The sequence below is a fragment of the Tinamus guttatus genome, unplaced genomic scaffold, assembly GCF_059628265.1.
Source record: "Tinamus guttatus ecotype Peru unplaced genomic scaffold, ASM5962826v1 Tinamus_guttatus_pri_ptg000030l, whole genome shotgun sequence".
In the NCBI taxonomy this organism is placed as follows: Eukaryota; Metazoa; Chordata; class Aves; order Tinamiformes; family Tinamidae; genus Tinamus; species Tinamus guttatus.
In genome coordinates, this window is record NW_028288564.1 from 2,244,176 (window position 1) to 2,262,588 (window position 18,413).

The window sequence follows — 18,413 nt, forward strand, 5'->3', positions numbered from 1 at the left end:
TCTTAGAGCGCTTCTTTGGTTCCTTGTGTAAATCTGTATGAAATGCACTTTTTTTTTGTGAATTTGCGAATTGTGAAATGCACAACTCTTTTAATTGAAGTGCTTATCTTGACAGAATGAGATGCAAGAAATGAAACTTAATAATTCCAACTCAAATGTACCATCACATCGGTGGCCTTCCGAAGGCTTTGGAACAGATGCCATGCCAGATGGTTATCAGAGAGCACAAAATCTTCATGAAGCCCCATTAACAGGTGAGTTGTAGTTAGTTCAACTAGCTTTGAAATGTGTTAATCAGTTTAAATATTTCAGAAATATTTTTAAAATTCTCAATTAAAAGTTTAACTGTGGTTAATTAGGAGTCCATTCAAAAAAACAAAAGCTTGTTATAAACTGTTTTGTTGCTTTGCTTTTTAGTTGCTACCACTGGCCCATCTGTTTATTATAGCCAGTCACCTGCCTATAACTCTCAATATCTACTCAGAACAGCTGCAACCAATGTAACACCAACAAAGGTAAGGAAAGGTTTTCCACTTAAAATAATTTCAGTGGCCTAGCAAAATCTATTGTAAAATGTAATTGCAATCCCTTAAATAATATTTACTAAATTTGGAGATTGCTAGGGTTGAAGCTTTTTCAGTCTAAACAAACAAATGCCTGTAATGTGTTAATAGATATTCCCCTGAAAGGTATGTGTAGCAGTACTTTTCTCAAAGTACTGTTGAAGAAGAGAACTAGGTTTTTAAGGTTGTTTTATAAGTAAATCCATGTGTATTTTGTCCCCCAGTTTCAGCGCTTGTTAATATGCCCTTCAGGATTTAAACTAAAGATTAAAGTATGTGCTGTTTGAAGAGCCCTTATTAATATTATGGGGGTTCTAGCACAACACAGCATTTCCCTGGGTATGTTACCATAATAAAGTAATTTTTTTATTGTTGTTCTGCTTTGTTTTAAAGGCTCCTGTCTATAGCATGAACCGACTCACACCCCAGCAACACATATATGCTTATCAGCAACCACTGCATACACCACCTCTGCAAAACACTTCTGCCTGTATGTTTTCTCAAGAAATATATGGCACACCCTTGCGCTTTGATTCTCCTGCTCCTGGACTCATTTCCCCTCGGGGCGGTGATGATTACTACAACTACAGTGTTCCCCCGGCAAGCACAAATCCACCACTGCCTGAGCCAGGCTATTTTACAAAGCCCTCAATTGCACCTCCAACTTTAAAGCCTGCGGAATCAAAAGTGATAGAATTTGGGAAATCTAAATTTGGACAGCCAGTAACAGCAGAAGGAGGAAAACCCTCTTTGCCAATACCAGCTCAGTCAAATCAGTCAGCAACTTTTAAATTCAACACTAACTTCAAGTCTAATGATGGAGACTTCACCTTTACTTCTCCTCAGGTTGCAACACAGCCTGCTAATACAGCTTTTAACAACAGTGAAAGCCTCTTGGATCTTCTAACATCTGATAAACCTTTACAAGATGATAGGTACACAGAACAAAAAAACGTTCATGATCATGCACCTAATCAAAGAAATGTCTTCAATTTTGGCAATAAACTTGTTCCAGGCATCTCTTTCACAGAAAGCATGGGACAAAGTGCACACAAAAATTTCGGTTTTGAAAAGAGTGATATGTTTAGTTTTCAGGAACCAGTCAAGCCAGCATTTGGTACTCCAGATTCAGATTTGGCCAATAGAAGTCATGAAACAGAGGGAGGAAGCACTCATGGTGGCGATGAGGATGATGATGGTCCTCATTTTGATCCTGTGGTGCCACTCCCTGACAAGATTGAGGTAAAGACAGGTGAAGAAGATGAAGAAGAATTCTTCTGCAACAGAGCCAAGCTCTACCGTTTTGATGCAGAATCTAAAGAGTGGAAAGAAAGGGGTATAGGGAATGTGAAAATACTGAGGCATAAAGTATCTGGCAAATTTCGTCTATTGATGAGACGGGACCAAGTGCTGAAAATCTGTGCAAATCACTACATAAATACTGATATGAAATTAACCCTGAATGCTGGCTCAGACAGGTCATTTGTGTGGCATGCTTTAGATTATGCGGATGAGATGCCGAAACCTGAGCAGCTGGCAATTCGATTTAAAACAGCAGAGGAAGCGATGGCTTTCAAAAGTAAATTTGAAGAGGCACAGAATATTTTAAGGACATCAGGATCGAATGTTGACATTTCTGTGACTCAGAGTAGTGGGAATGCGAGAGAAACAACAAGTCAGGACATCAAGGAGCCTAACAGACTGGTTTCTGGGACCGGGAACTTTGGATTTCAGTTGCGGAAAGATGGGGCAAATAGTGAACCTGAGGGCAAAAGCAGCTTTGCAGCTGCATCAGCATTGTCTGCACCTGCCACTTTCTCCTTTGGAAAGGATGCTCTACCAGCCTATTCTAGTGGATTTGAACAGTCTGCACTCAAGAAGGATCAATGGGAGTGCAAAACGTGCTTAGTTTCAAATGAAGCAACTGTGAAGAGTTGTGTATCATGCCAAACTCCAAATCCAGATGTTAAGGAAGTGCATGGCACCCCATTAACTGAACCTGCTGCAAGTTTCAAAGCCAGTGGTGACACTGTGCAAGGCAAATTTGCATCTGCTTTTGCTAAAAAGGAAGGCCAGTGGGACTGCATCTGTTCAGTAAGGAATGAGCCCACTGCATCTAAATGTGTTGCCTGCCAGAATCCAAGCAAAAATAGCACAGCAGCTTTGGCTTCACAAAAATCATTTAAATTTGGTCAAGGAGATGCTCCAAAGACTGTTCGAAATGATCTGGCAGCTGTGTTTCCTAAAAAGGAAGGTCAGTGGGACTGCACTGTGTGTCTAGTCCCAAATAAAGCTAGTGATGCAAACTGTTGTGATTGTCAGAATCCTAACCCTCAAAATCAACCAAAAGTGCCTACACCAGCTGTTCCGGCATCCCCTGCTCCCAGGTTTGGTGCCGTTGCTGAAGCAAGTAAGCCACAGAAAAATGGATTCGAAGGACTATTTGCTAAAAAGGAAGGGCAGTGGGATTGTAATACTTGTTTGGTAAGAAACGAAGGCTCTTCTGCAGTCTGTGTATCTTGCCAAGCACCAAATCCATCTGGTAAGCCTGATGCCAATGGTCAGTCAACTTCTACTTTTGACTTTAAAAGCAAACTATCTGAATCTAGTGGAGGACCATCGGGAACAGGTTTTAAGTGTGATTTCTTGGAGAAAAGTTTTAAATTTGGCCTTGCAGAACAAGGCAAGACGCCAACATTTACATTTCAGATTCCTTCTGATACTGAAGGTAAGACTGGAAAAGAAGGATTTAGCTTTTCAATGCCGGTGCCTGCAGATGGATTTAAATTTGGCATACAGGAGACCAGTAAAAATGCCACAAAGAAAGATGATCCATCCAAGGAGTGTACAACTGGCTTCTTAAAAAACGTCGATGAAAAAGACAAAAAGGAGCTGCCTCCAGATAATGGAACTAGCATCCAACCTCAGGAAATGGCAAACAGGGAAAAAGGTGACTTTGCTTTTGGGCAGAATAGCTGCACTTTTGCTGAGCTTGCAAAAAATGCTCCTTCAGTGGAGGGATTTCAATTTGGCAAAAAAGACCCTAATTTCAAAGGCTTTTCAGGTGCAGGTGAAAAGCTGTTTTCTTCACAGACTTCTAAATTGGATCCCAAGGCAAGCCCCTCTGACGCGGGTGAGAAGGATGATGATGTGTATAAGACGGAGGACAGCGATGATATTCATTTTGAGCCTATAGTTCAGATGCCTGAAAAAGTAGAGCCGTTTACAGGAGAGGAAGATGAGAAGATGCTGTACTCACAAAGAGTAAAGCTCTTCAGGTTTGATCCAGAAACAAGCCAGTGGAAAGAGCGTGGGGTAGGCAACTTGAAGATTCTTAAAAATGAAGTTAATGGCAAAGTAAGAATATTAATGCGACGGGAGCAGGTATTGAAGGTGTGTGCGAATCACTGGATAACAACTACCATGAACTTGAAACCACTGTCTGGCTCAGACAAAGCATGGATGTGGATGGCCAGTGACTTCTCTGATGGTGATGCAAAGCTGGAGCATCTGGCAGCAAAATTCAAGACACCGGAGCAAGCTGAGGAGTTCAAAGAGAAATTTGAAGAATGCCAGAGGTTGCTACTGGATATACCCCTGCAGACACCACACAAACTTGTTGATACGGGTAGGACAGCTCAACTTATACAGAAAGCAGAAGAAATGAAGAGTGGCTTGAAAGATCTCAAAACCTTTCTGACAGATGATAAAACTAAGTTGACAGAAGAAGAAAACTCTGTTTTTGTCAGCAGTACTTCTGATCTGGTTATAAAGCCGCATGCTGAAAGCACTGGGCCTACTCTGGAGTGGGATAACTATGACTTGCGTGAAGAAGCATTGGATGACAGTGTAAGTAGCTCTGTATATGCCTCTCCTCTTGCAAGTAGCCCTGTAAGGAAAAATCTGTTTAGATTTGGGGAGTCTACCACAGGCTTTAACTTCAGTTTCAAATCTGCCTTGAGTCCCTCCAAATCTCCTGCCAAGCAGAACCAGAGCAGGACGTCTGTAGGCACAGATGAAGACTCTGATGTTACTCAAGAAGAGGAAAGAGATGGGCAGTATTTTGAACCTGTGGTGCCTCTTCCTGATCTTGTGGAAGTGACCAGTGGTGAGGAAAATGAGCAAGTTGTCTTCAGTCACAGAGCAAAACTTTACAGATATGACAAAGATGCCAATCAGTGGAAAGAGAGGGGTATTGGAGATATCAAGATATTACAGAACTATGACAACAAGCAAGTGCGTATAGTAATGAGAAGGGACCAGGTCCTAAAGCTCTGCGCCAATCATAGAATAACACCAGATATGAATATGCAACAAATGAAAGGAACTGATAGAGCTTGGGTGTGGACTGCGTGCGACTTTGCAGACGGGGAAAGGAAGGTAGAACTTCTGGCTGTGCGATTCAAACTGCAAGATGTCGCAGACTCATTTAAGCAGATTTTTGATGAAGCAAAGCATGCTCAGGAGAGAGACACGCTGATAACACCTCTTTCTTCCCGTGCTAACACGCCTAAAGAATCCCCGTGTGGTAAAATTGCTGTAGCGGTGCTAGAAGAAACTACTAGAGAAAGAACTGACCTCAGCCACGATGATGATCCTGCCGATGTAACTGTAGAAGCCTCAGAGGTGTCGAGCACTTCTGAAACGCCAACAAAAACAGTGGTTTCTCCTCCGAAGTTTGTGTTTGGCTCCGAGTCTGTCAAGAGTATTTTCAGTAATGAAAAGTCTAAGACATTCACATTTGGAAACACTTCAGCTACTGGTTCCCTCTTTGGCTTCAGTTTTAATCCTCCCAAAAAAAGTGAAGAAAATATAGCAGTGTCTAGGAACACAGCCCAGACAGAAGTGGAGGTAGCTGAACCCCTGAAAAGCTGTAATGCTCATCAAAAGCCACCGGACAGCAAGGTAGACAACTTGGCTGCTTCAACACAGGGTGGACCCTCTAACGTCCCATTTAGAGTTCTGGAAAAAGGTAAGTGTCAATTTAACTCGTAAACAATTCAACTGTGTAACTTGCTAAGCAGTTTTGTTTTACTGCAACTTTTTTGCATTTTTGGTATAATATGTAGGTGCTTTCAATATTTTAATGCAAATACTCATTAGCTTTGCAATTTCTCAAACATTTCAACTCAAGTGAATTTTAAGTCATAATTACTGTATTTAAGCAAGCAACCCCCCAAAACAGTGTACTGCAGGATGCAATGTGATTTATTAGTGAGAAATAGAAGATTGCAGGTAGAAACTGCAAGTGAGGTGCACTATATAGATTTCAGCATTAAGCGCTTACGTAAGCAGATGTGGATTCATTTTCTCAGGTTTAAATTGTAGTCAGATTGATGCTATCTGAGTAGACCTAGCTTTAAATGGTGTAATGTGCAACCAGCATAACTGTGCTTCAGCTAAAATTTGAGTAAACTCCTCATTGAACAGATGCATATTCTGATATTAAGCTTGGTATGCTCTTTTCAAGTTTCAAGTCTTTGGCCTCTTCAGCTTCAGAGGTGTAGCGTAATTCACACCAGATACTGCTGGCTTTTCTTGGCTGGAAGAGATCAAAAGAGCTCATATGATTACTTCCTCAGCTGCACAATCTCTGCCTCTCTCCAAAAGACAGGCTTGCAGAAGTTTTGGCTGCTACCTGACCACTCTAATGTGTAAAGAATGTGATTTACAAACCTTTCAATGACAGAATATTTGTTACTGAAATCTTCATCGTCTGTTTCATATTGGTGTGGGACTGTTCAGTTTTAATTTAGATGTTAGATGCAATTATCTCTGTATTAACTCTAGCATAATAAAGTGGGATGTCAGAAAATTCCAGCTGCAGTTTATCTAAATGAGTTAGGTAAGCTTACATAGGACTGACAGATCAAGTTTTCTGCTGTGATCTGTAGCTGTGGAATGCTTCCAGAATGTAGGTAAGTGTGTTCAACCCATTTCAAATTCCAAATAAACACTTATATCCACACAATTTATTTTCTAGGATTTAATTTTAGTCTTTTTAAATCTAATCCAATGGCCTTTTGGACAACCACACCTTCCTTGCAACCTGATAGTAAAGGTATTTATAGAGTGCACTGAATGTGTGATATCACCCTTTAGCAGGCTTGAGAAGCAACTCAGCTGTGATAAAGCAGTTGGCTCAGTAATCCTTAAAATTAACTTGCATGCTGGAAAACAGTAGTTGAAATTGTGTATCTGACTCGTGCGTTTGTACGTTAAGAGACTGTCCCTCGCTTTTAGTATGTGCACAATTGATGGTCTTATTTAAGGTTCTAGCTCGTTTACCTTACTTTCCATGGATATATAAAGATCTTGTTCTTATACTTTTCATTCAGTTTTACTGAATATGCGCACTGTATCCTTAAAATTCCCCTTTTCTGAAGTGACTAAGTTCTACTTCTGTTACCTTAAAGAGTGTATCTTTCAACATCTGAGCTCTTCTATTCCAAAGAAGTGTGCTTGAAGAGCTCAAGACAGTGGCTATCCAGGAAACCCCTTGATGCATTTAACCTCTATTGAAAGAGTTAAGTTCTGTTTCCTGATTATCAATCGGGCAATCTTTGCTCCTTTTAAAAATGAAACATGCAAAGATGAGAGAGAACTGTTTAGTTGCTGCTTTGCCATGAGAGTATAACATGAGCTCCGTGTTGTTAGTCAGAGGGCTTCTGCTGAGTAACCAGCTTGCTTGAATTTGCAACCTTTAAATAAAACTGTTGCTGCTTATAGTTTGATTAAATTCTGAGACATTATGAGCGATGCTTCTTGTAGGTGTACTTGCTGCAAGCATGCTCAATTTATGCAGTAAACCTAAACAACAATTTCATTTTCCAAACCAAGTTTCTACTTTAGTCTACACAAGTCAATAAGACACCACAGTTAGAAGATCTTACATCATTAAAAATGTCATTCCAAATACTACTTTCTCAACTTAGTATTTTAGAAAATATACTTATATTGAACTGAACTCCTATTGATCTTCCCTGATCTAAATTCAAATATTGTGTTTTATATTCAAATTTCTGTATTTTGTTTTAGCCATCTTGCATGGACTTTAGCAGTTTGGTTTTGTTTCAATCACTGTGAATGACCATTCTGTGAAATGAAGTCTAAATTCACCTTTGGGGGAAAGTGGCTATTGCATAGATGCAAGAAAGATATTGCAACCTCAGATGAAATTTGCTGCTACCTCAAATCAAGATTTTTTTTTTTTTAGCACAGAAAAAGTTAATCGTGTTCATTTTCGATACTTGATTTTTCTCTATATTCTTTGCTGATACTGTTCTTTATAAATTTATCTGATACTTACGATATAGTTAAACACTTCATTGTGTAACTAAAGCTGATAATTGTTTTCTAATATACCGTTTTCAGCTTAGTTTTGGATTGCCTTGTTTTGAGCTAAAGTGACTTGCTACTCGATAGCAAACAACTTAGTAGAACTTGTCAAAGTTAGTCTTCCGAGTCTACTTCATGCAAATAATTTAAGATTTTGGGAAATGTCTTTTAGGAAGCAGTTTCTGAATTTTGCAAGGGTGATATTCATGAGGAATTTTAACCTCGAACAGCTCTGCACAGCTGAGATAAATGACCCAGTGTTTGCCTGGGTGAGGAGGGTTGGTTGTTTTCCCTCTCTCCCCTTCCAGGTGGAAAGTACTGTTATAAAGCCAACCACAGTCTTTAAGAATGACCTTTATGTGGCGCTCCGTTTTTTCTTGGCTACTTCAGCAGATACAACTAAACTGCTTGCAGTTTTGAATAAGGAAAGGGTGAGAAGAGTGGGTAGAAAGTGGTTTAATGAGAGTTCAGACTTTAACCCTGACTTCTTTTTCAGTCTTGGTCTTGAGCAGCCGAATACCTATTATAATCTCTTTGCTGCTGAGAGCTTTCGAGACTTGTCATGTGGCAATTTGCAACCGTGGAATTTAGTGTTTAGATCAGCCAGGAAAACTTTCTCTACCTATGGATTATATCTCAACTGACTATTTAATATATTTCTTTTATTCAGCTACTTGTCTTAAGTCTATTTAAATAGGTGGTATGAGGATGTCTCTGAAATATGCTGAATTATTGCCAGGGTCTTCTAGCCAGCCTTAAACAGCTCAGATTAAAGGAAGTTCCTACTGCTGCCATCTATCTCACTTATTTCAAAATTTTTGTTTTTTGGTGTTTAGACTGTATGTTGCAAATTCTTGAATACTCAGGAAAGTTAATTTTGACAAAACTTAAGTGCTTGTAAGACTAAATACCCTGTACTTAAACCTCTGTGGTGAACCTGACGCAAATTTATTCAGCCTAAATGAGGGGCATACTTAACTGATCTGAGGGAATAATGCACATGCTAGCGTATATAGGGTAGCTTATCTAAATCTGAGGTGTAATCATTCATAAAATAGTGCTCAAGATACCACTAGTTCTTAAGGCAGCTCCAGCAGATAAGGCTTTTACTTGAGGTCCTGACAAAATATGTGGAAACATCCATAGCTTGTTGTGACAATGTGAATTTGGAAATTTGCTGTTCAAGAATTTCATCTTTCATCTACTTTATACGGGCTCAGAAGAGCTACTGAGATCTCAAAAAGTGAGAAACAAAGTAGTAGCCCGGTTCCTAGAAAACGTTAGGTTGCCACTTGGTGCTTTGTGCTGGGTTTTTTCCTATGCTGTCTTGGCGCTCTGTGACTTTGATTTTGTTTCTTCTGGATGACTATAAAAGATATAAACCCTGAAAGTGTTTTTATAACTGCTTTAGCATGAATTCAGCTAAGTGGTAATGACAGTGTAAGGTTAATGTTATTGCCTATTCTGAAATTAACGATTGTTTTAATGATTGTTCAACTTTTACAAAAGCTGAGAAGAAGGAAGTGTCCGAAGATAATCTTCCATCCGATGAGGTTATACTTGTTTATGAATTAAAACCTACTGCTGAACAGAGAGCTCTGGCTGAGTTTCTTAAGCTGCCTTCAACATTTTTCTGTTACAAGAATAAGCCTGGATATGTGAGCGAGGAGGAGGATGGTAAGGAGGGACAAAATTGATCTTTGGTTTGCAGCTGTGTGGAGGGGAGGAGGGGAAGCAGGAGGATGACTATAATGCTGTTATGATAGACAGTCCAGTCTTTTTTGATGAGGAAGAATAATAAGGCCAAAGTTACACGCTCAGCTCTTCAACACAGTGTACTACAATAGACAGACAGGAATGACTAAAGTGAATTTGTTGTATGGCATCCCCTTTGGGGCATTGGCACTCATATTGCCAATGTAGCTAGTTAAGCAAGGCTAATAAATCAGATGTTTGAGACTATTTTTATTTGAACAAGGCAACCTTATATGCCCTTTTTTGTTACAGTAAAATGAGGCATTTTTCCAATATTTTTCTTTCTCATTTAGATCATAAAATGCTCTGAGTTCTTAATATGAATCAGGAAGTAGTTTTTCCCTAAATCTTATTCTATATAACAATATTACTTCTAATATTAATGAGCAAATGTTAAATGGAAGCATTTCCAGAGCATTGTATCCAACAGGAGAGGACTGTCCCCGTTCCAGAAATGTCCTACAAGCTTGCCAGTTTTTATGTGTATGTCCTTTCCATTCTCTGTTTCATCTCATAATTCTCTTGATAAAATGACTTGACACTCAACAAAGAATGTTTTCTGTATACAGTCATAAAAATCAAGGCTGGGAAAAATTATCAGTGGTATGTTAAATCAGATGTGTGCAGAATAGGAAATGGAAACAGATGTGAATTGTGGAACTTGTAAAACATAGACAAGAATCAGGTGTTCTTGTTAGCTTGTGAGATTGATAGGCTTAAGATTTGATAGTACCTAGAAGGTGCCTGACAACTTACCTTTTCCTGTATTTAAGATGAAGACTATGAAACTGCTGTTAAGAAACTTAATGGAAGACTGTATCCCAGTGATCCAAAAGAGAAAGGGAAACTGCAGGATCCTACAAAAGGTATGGCTGAAAACATAATACTTAATACTGCTTATGCAGAAACTTAAGCCAAAAGTTTGGGGCTCTCAGGCTTCCCTGTTGTTTCTCTGGATAGTTTTTAAATGAAGTAATGCTGGAAGCAGAAAAGTTTCTCCTAAAAAATAAAACATAACTTTGAGCTCAGTATGTTGTACTGTTGCTTTATCAATAACTGGTACCTGAATGAAAAATCTGTTTTGGAGAGCCTCTAAACACAAACGGTAAACTCTTTTGCTCCCTTGAGACTTCTGGGTGATTTCTGAATATGTAAAGTTAGGCTTTGCAAGATGTTTTCAAACACATAAATTAAGGTCTCCAAAGTTGCTGACGTCTGCAGCAGCTGTGAATATCTGCTACTTTCTCCAGTGGTTAGTAGGCTAATGGTAAGCATAAGTTAAAACTATTAAGGATACATGTAATGAGAACAGTATTCAGTGTTTTAATAGTAAGTGCAACTACTGAAGATTGGTTTTGCTTCTCCCATGCTTGGGTTAACTGCCGCTATTCCTCCAACATCGATGTTGCGTAACTAAAAATATCTATGCAGACTTTTGTAAATGGAGTTTCTTGAGGATGAGTACTCTTACATACTAGAAAGGGATTGCTCCTATTTATGCTTTCCTCAATATATCAACCTTCATAGAAGCTGCTAGTAGTTCTTGCAGATTGAGATCTTTATTACTGCATGAAAGTATCTTGATGAAAATAAAAAACAAACATTCCTAAGATCATCCAATTCTAGTTGCACTGAGTTAAATAAGCTAGTTTTCCCTTTTGCTATTTAAATAAGTGCTATTTGAAAAATTGTTAAAGTTTTACTTTAAGATGTTCTAGGTATCATTAGGTTATGTATAATGTAGCCGACAAATTATTTTGGTATTCAACAGCTTTACCAACTATTTCTCACATACATATTCTTTGTTGTAGGCATCAAAGGACAAAGTGAATTAGAAAATGAAAGAGAATGTGTTGTTGTTTGGGAAAAGAAACCAACTCCTGAGGAAAAGGCTAAAGCAGAATCTCTGCAGCTTCCTTCAACCTTTTTCTGTGGTCTTAGCCATGATACTGAGGATGACAGTCCAGAAGACTTTCAGACAGAAGCCGAAATTCAAGAAATTAAAGTATGTACTTTTTTTATTATAAAAATAATGAATTTTTATTGTGTTTAATTTGTACATTTGCTCGTCATGCCTGTGTAACTTAGCATACTTTTAACTCTTGCATAAACATGTTGGGAGGGATTGTATGAGTCAAAGCAGTTTATACCTGAAACTGTAGTTCCCTCTCTCTCCAAGAAACTTTTAAAAATTGCTCTTTCTGAAAGCTATTAAGTGTGCTGCTGCAAAGGCCCTCTCAATGTTCAACATGCGCCAAGTTGAAGTAATGAAAGTAACTTCAGCAACAAAGCTTTTAAAAATTATTTGTTTTCTCCAGCTGTTCTCTTCACCTATCTTTATTTTTTTGTAAACTGAAGAGGCTGATTTAATTGAATATGATATAGCCCCATAATCCCTAGTTGTTTCTGGATTGAATCCACCTGAATTTCAGCAGATTTTTAGTAGTCACCTCTGTTGTTGCTGGACAGTATAGTTGCATGGGCACAGCTTAATTTTTATTTCCTCATTGGTTCCCCCAAAATACAGGATAAAGGAGGTGGGTAGCAATTCTGAAAAATCAAGAACGCTACAGGAAAATGGGAGTCTCTTGAGAACTTAAAACCGTGATGCTGGTGCTTTACGGACTCCCATCTTCAATATTACTGTTGTAGTTGGATGAATAAATTGTCAGTAACAGAGAAATAACTTGATGTATTTCTTTGTTGTTGTTGTTGTTCATTTGTTTTTAAAGACTATTGTTAGTCTACTGAGGAGGTAGTTTGAATACCAAACTCTTCTAGCTTATTTTCTGCTCACTTTGTTACTTACAAATTTCAGGAGGATGAGGTGACAAGCTCAAGTGACTTAACCTGTACCTATGAGGAGGAAGTACCTACTCCCTCAACCAGTGAGGCAGCAGGACTTGTCCAGTCAGCTACGAAACACGAAGAACCCGATTCCACCACAGAAGCCGTGCAAGTGTCTCAGGCTTCATCAGGAAGTGAAGACAAACCCGTAGATTTGTCAACTAAAAAAGAAGGTGACTCGAACTGTGCAGACTCAACCCAAGGTAAAGTCAAGAGATTTTTCTGTCTTCTTTTTGTTGTTTTTGGAGGGTGTAGGAGTAAGAATTTAAGTATGCATTTTTGTAGATACATTTATCTAGTGCAGCTATCTTACTGATCAGAAGTAGTACCAATACTGAATTAGAAGCATGAGTACCTATCTAATGCAAAAAGTAAGACCACAAATGGGAACAAAATGCATATATCAAATTTTAGTGCATTCTGAAATAGCACTGCCAAAGAGAAATGTTATTTCCTGTTGTACAACTCATATACTATGTACTTTTATTTAAGGTTAAATATCATAGGAATACTTAATAGAGGTCAGTGGTTATGTACAGAAGAGCACGCTGAGAATAACTCAGATTCTGTTGAGCCCTTTTTTAAACCATGATAAATGACTGTGCATTGTGGCAGTGGTGTGCAAATCTTAAATTGGTATTTGTTGGAAAGGGGAAACACTGTAGAGACTTTCCAATTTATTCTTGTGACTACATGACGTGAGAAAAACCTTTGACATTCTATTCTTCTCTGGTAGAAAACAAAATCATCTCCTTTGGTTTCGGCAATACTTCAGGCCTGTCATTTGCAGATCTGGCTTCCCAAAACTCTGGAGACTTTGCTTTCGGCTCAAAAGGTGAGTTAAAGCAACTCAAGACACACTCTGCTAGACTTCTGCTTCATGCTATATACTTTTGTGCAGAAATTTCTGTTGATTGTATATATTGTAATATATTTTAAATATATTAATAGCAATGTAATAAAAATGTATTTTGTAGATTTTTTTTTCTTTCCTGGACAGAAGGTTTAAAATGTCAATCTTTTGATCATAGATAAAAACTTCAAATGGGCAAATACAGGAGCAGCTGTATTTGGAGTACAGGCAACCAAGAAAGCAGATGAAGATGATGGTGGTAGTGATGATGAGGTTGTGCATAGTGATGATATCCACTTTGAGCCAATTGTGTCCTTACCAGAGGTAAGAGGATTTCAAGAGTATAAAAGGCCATTAAAATAAGCATATTTGCAAATAAAATAGGGAGTGTTTTTGTTTTTGTGGGTTTTTAAATGTTGGGGTAACTTTGCTTTCTCTTGTTCATGCTCATTCTGTTCTTGCTTTGGCTGTATAGAAATGCTTGCTATTTCTAAATCCTTAGTACAGCTTAACCTGGCACGTTAGTTAGTGATATAAACTTTTGAGATTTTATCCCTTGTTTCTGTGTTAAACTGTTTCATTCTAGCATACCTGCAAAAAAGAGAAAAACAGAGTTGTCATTAATAATAATACAGCTCGTCTAGCTGATTCGTCATGGATTCAGTTCTCTGGTACCCTTCCCAGTTAAGAGTTTTAATCCAGTTCCAGAATCACCAAGAAGTAAGGATGTAGCAGTGCAGTGAACCTTGCCTGAAGGATAAGAAAACTATGTTGGTTGATTTCAAACAAAAAACAAAACAAACAAACAAAAAAAAGCGTATATAGGTCCTAGGAGAATCTTGAAAGCTTAAGCTGCAAAAGTAGCATTGTGTAAGTGTCACTGGGCCTTAACACAGTAGCTCATGTTTCGGTGTTATGCCTTAGGGTGCCTAACAGCATAAAAATGTTAGTGAGGTGGTTGTATGAATATAGTCTGGTTTTCTATCAAGAATGTGATTATAGGTTCTTGTAATTATTGAACAATACTAATAGAGCACAAAGGCAAAACAGTGTGTAATGCCTTTTAATTTGAACACCTAATCTAAGATTAGATAATTTGTTACATGCTTTGAAGCCATGCTTTTCTTCACAAGTTTGTGCGCTCTTGCTCATCTGTCATATTATGATCCCTTTCATCCCTGCTTTTTCTCCCTTCCTTTACTCTGTCCAAAAATAACTGCTCGCTGCTTGCTTTTCTAGTTCTTTCAGGTCTCATACCTGTGTAAGATGAGTTAACAGATATTAAAGACCAGTAAGGGTCTGGTAGGGGGAGATGCAGCTCTTCAGCCTTGGTTTGGTAATCTCAATAGATGTTTATCCTGTTCAAATGCAAATATCATTGCCTTTAACAAGGGTTCAGATGCTAATACCTGGAATGCCAAGTGCTGTATTTTCTCTCGTTACCATGAGCATCATTCAGCATACTGGAGGTTCCCTTAGAAATCTGCCAAAGTGCTTGATAGGTTTAAAAATAAATCCCTCCCCCCAACCAAAAACCATATGCCCCATGAAGAAGAAATATTTCAGTACTCAAATTCATGTCAAACACTAATTTGTTTGAATCTTAAATTTGTGAAGTCTCTAATCAAGCCTTTTCATTCATGTGATGAATATGGCTATAGGAAAAAAAACATTTGGTTACTTTCAATTGTCATGTGCTAAATTATAATAAACATGTAAAGCTGGTGACAGCAACTCTCGGGAAAATCTCAACTACTCACTTCTGTTTTCTAGGTGGAGGTAAAATCTGGAGAAGAAGATGAAGAAATTCTTTTCAAAGAAAGGGCAAAACTTTACAGATGGGACAGAGAAGTTTCTCAGTGGAAGGAGCGTGGTGTTGGAGAGATAAAGATCCTCTTCCATACACAGAAGAAATGCTATAGAGTCCTAATGAGAAGGGATCAAGTTCTTAAAGTCTGTGCAAACCATGTTATCACCAAAGGAATGAATTTAGTGTCTTCAGATACATCAAGCAATGCTTTAATTTGGACAGCCACAGATTATGCTGGTGAGTAGTTTGGATGGCTTTCATAGCTCTTTCTAGGTCTTCTTTTGTCTATAGGGTTTTGTTTTGTCCAAGAGACTATATAACATATGAGCTTATTCCTGCTCATTTGACCCTACTGAATAGAGCAAAAATAACCTGTCTGACATTTGTTTTCAGATGGCGAAGCAAAAGTAGAACAACTTGCAGTCAGATTTAAAAGCCAAGAACTGGCTAATTCTTTCAAGAGAAGATTTGAAGAATGTCAGCTAACTTTATCAGAACAACAGAAAGGACACTTGTCTCTGGCAGCAGGGTTGTCAAAGGACACTAATCCTGTTGTGTATTTTGAGGTTTCTGCTGATGATGAACCTTTAGGACATATAACCATGGAGCTGTTTTCAGATATTGTCCCTCGAACTGCTGAAAACTTTAGGGCCCTGTGCACAGGGGAGAAAGGATTTGGATTCAAGAACTCCCAGTTTCACAGAATAGTTACTGACTTTGTTTGCCAGGTAAGTAAAAAGAAAATGAAAAATTTTCTCTGAGAATGAAAAGCAACTTAACAATGGCACTTCTTCATAAATCACTTATCACCTGCTGCCCCCTTCTCACACACTACCTGTCATCAGGATAAACAAAGTACCCACTCTTCTGATTGTAACTAAAGTCAATTGGAAACTTGCCCCTTACTACTGATGTTTTGTTTAAACTTGGTTTCTGATAGGGAAGAAAACTTTGTTTGCTCATTTAGGGTCTAGCTGGTTTCACTGTTTTCTGGACCTAGACTTTCTTAAAAGGGCTGAATTCCTGCACCTTGTGACCCTGGAACATAAGTGACCTTCTGAGGTCACATAAAATTAATATTAGTTTGTTTTTTCTCAGATTTTCCCCAGGTACAAAGAAAGGCTTAGAATTAAGACTTTCTTTTATTATACAATATCTTGTATTGTCAGCTCTATGAGTGTGACCATAATAAAATTAGGAGGAGCCAGAAGCATGCTGCCTAGCAGAAAGGCAAGATACTCCTCATTAGGAGCAGCTGCTCTCCAAGCAGAGGGTACTTTCAGAGTATCTGTGCAGGAATGTGGTAAAAGCAGCTGCCTGCACAGAAATGAGCAATGGTAACTTAACCTTCCTCAGATGATCAGTACAGTAAGTGCAGCGACTAACTGAGAACAGGTCCTCATAAGATACTACAGGTCCTAGCTATCAGGGCTAAGTGATGCAAGCAGGTAGTAAGAAAGGCAACCTGAGAGAAATGGCCACTGTGAGAGGCAGGAAGATAAAATGCTGTGGTCAGAATGAACAAGAGAAGACAACAACCTGCTGTTGTTAGGGTTAAATTTCCCTCTCTGTTGCTTTAACATCACAAGCAAACTTGTTAAAGCTGTGATACATTATACCTAAGTAAATACAATACTTATGAAAATCAAGAATTAATTTTATTTCTTTTTTTCATGGAGAAAGTCTTTATTTGGGAAGACAATATAATTATGCTATTGGTTGATGTTTAGGGATTTGTGAGTTAATGCTGTGTTTTTGTTTCCCTTTTAGGGAGGTGATATAACTAACCATGATGGATCAGGCGGACGATCGATTTATGGAGGAGATTTTGAAGATGAGAGTTTTGAAGTGAAACACACTGGTCCTGGATTGTTGTCAATGGCAAATAGCGGCCGGGATAAAAACAACTCTCAGTTCTTCATAACACTTAAAAAAGCAGAACACTTGGACTTCAAACATGTCGTATTTGGGTTTGTGAAAGATGGAATGGATGTTGTGAAAAAAATTGAATCTTTTGGTTCTCCCAAAGGGTTAGTAAGCAGAAAAATTGTCATTACAGACTGTGGGCAAATATAGAATTATTGCTTTGAGTATACAGATGTTCTAGTGATATAAATCTGTATTTAGATGTTTAGACTAATTATTTCAGATTCTCAAAATGGACATTTCTGATGTATAAATGTAAAATTACAGCTTACGGTTGTTTTTTATGTTTTTGTGTTTTTTTTGTTTCGTTTTTTTTTTGCATGTTGAATAAAAGTTGAGACACTGGCATATTTCAGGTGTACTTGTGTTATCCTGACATATTTGTATTAAATGTTAAATTTTAAAAATTAAATCTTAGTCTTGTTAAAGTAACTGTCGTGTCTTCACTTTAGACTGTAGAAAACTGTCTAATTTTTTATTTTTGAATATGGAAAGCTTATGTAACTGCTGGTTAGTAAACTGTCGGCCTTTGAAAACATTCCTTATTCCGATACGCAGAATTTCTTATTCTGATATGCAGGAAGAAAACTGAGGCAGCTGGCACATAAATGCCATTTTGTGCTGTTTGACATCTCTGTGAAGCACATTTCACTATCTGAAATATATGGAGCAGTTCTTGCATTCACTAATTACCACAGGATTTCATTTTTGAGATTTGCCGGTGAAAACTTTCAGGTCCTCAATTCGCTGTGTCTTTGTGCACAGAAGTAATTTATTTTAAATTACTTGATGAATTGTAAAGTTTAGTGAACACCATCAACTGAACTTAACGTTACATGGAAAAATTGGTATGAGGCATTGCTGCAAATGAGAGAGGGGGTCTCCTGGCTTTTTGCTCAGTGTAATAAATAGTTCTGTCTTCTGTGGCAGACTCTTCTGACCTGGTAACACGGGTAAGTGTAGTTTACATATATACAACTTCTGGTGTCTTATTATTCTTGAGACAGTTTTTTAGAACAGTAAAGTTGCACTTTTTTTTTTTTTGCTTTGCAGCTCTTGTGCTGGAAATATCAGGGTTTTTTCAAAATAAACAGTTTAACAGTATAATCATAAACTGGAAATGTGCACTTTATTTGCTCTGCCTTAAACTACTTTTAGTATTTTTCAAAGTGCTACTTCTCTCAAGCTCTTGCTACAAAAGTGTAGGCTTGAAACACAGAAAACTGAAACCTCAGCTCTTCTCTGCATTATAGCACAAGGCTTGGTTTAGTTATACTGTTTTAATGTAGGCATGAACTGCTGCCATGGTATTTGTATTTTA

The 18,413-nt window shown here is 38.0% G+C and overlaps 1 protein-coding gene across 3 annotated transcripts in view; it reads left to right on the plus strand.

Annotated features, from left to right (window-relative positions):
- The window catches only part of RGPD4 (RANBP2 like and GRIP domain containing 4), a 33,452-nt gene extending 15,928 nt beyond the window's left edge, over positions 1–17,524 (plus strand). For 2 of the 3 annotated variants that reach the window (XM_088530165.1, XM_088530171.1), the window contains 12 exons: positions 116–254; positions 418–515; positions 957–5,535; positions 9,411–9,578; positions 10,430–10,522; positions 11,468–11,661; positions 12,475–12,706; positions 13,240–13,338; positions 13,535–13,680; positions 15,130–15,403; positions 15,560–15,894; positions 16,937–17,524. In XM_088530165.1, the coding sequence (XP_088386291.1) occupies positions 116–254; positions 418–515; positions 957–5,535; positions 9,411–9,578; positions 10,430–10,522; positions 11,468–11,661; positions 12,475–12,706; positions 13,240–13,338; positions 13,535–13,680; positions 15,130–15,403; positions 15,560–15,894; positions 16,937–17,242 (6,663 nt within the window). In that variant the 3' untranslated portion in view covers positions 17,243–17,524. Of the gene's footprint in view, positions 1–115; positions 255–417; positions 516–956; positions 5,536–6,546; positions 6,625–9,410; positions 9,579–10,429; positions 10,523–11,467; positions 11,662–12,474; positions 12,707–13,239; positions 13,339–13,534; positions 13,681–15,129; positions 15,404–15,559; positions 15,895–16,936 lie in introns of all 3 variants that reach the window. The other variant, XM_088530177.1, reaches the window with a different exon arrangement.
- The last annotated feature ends 889 nt before the right edge of the window (positions 17,525–18,413 follow it).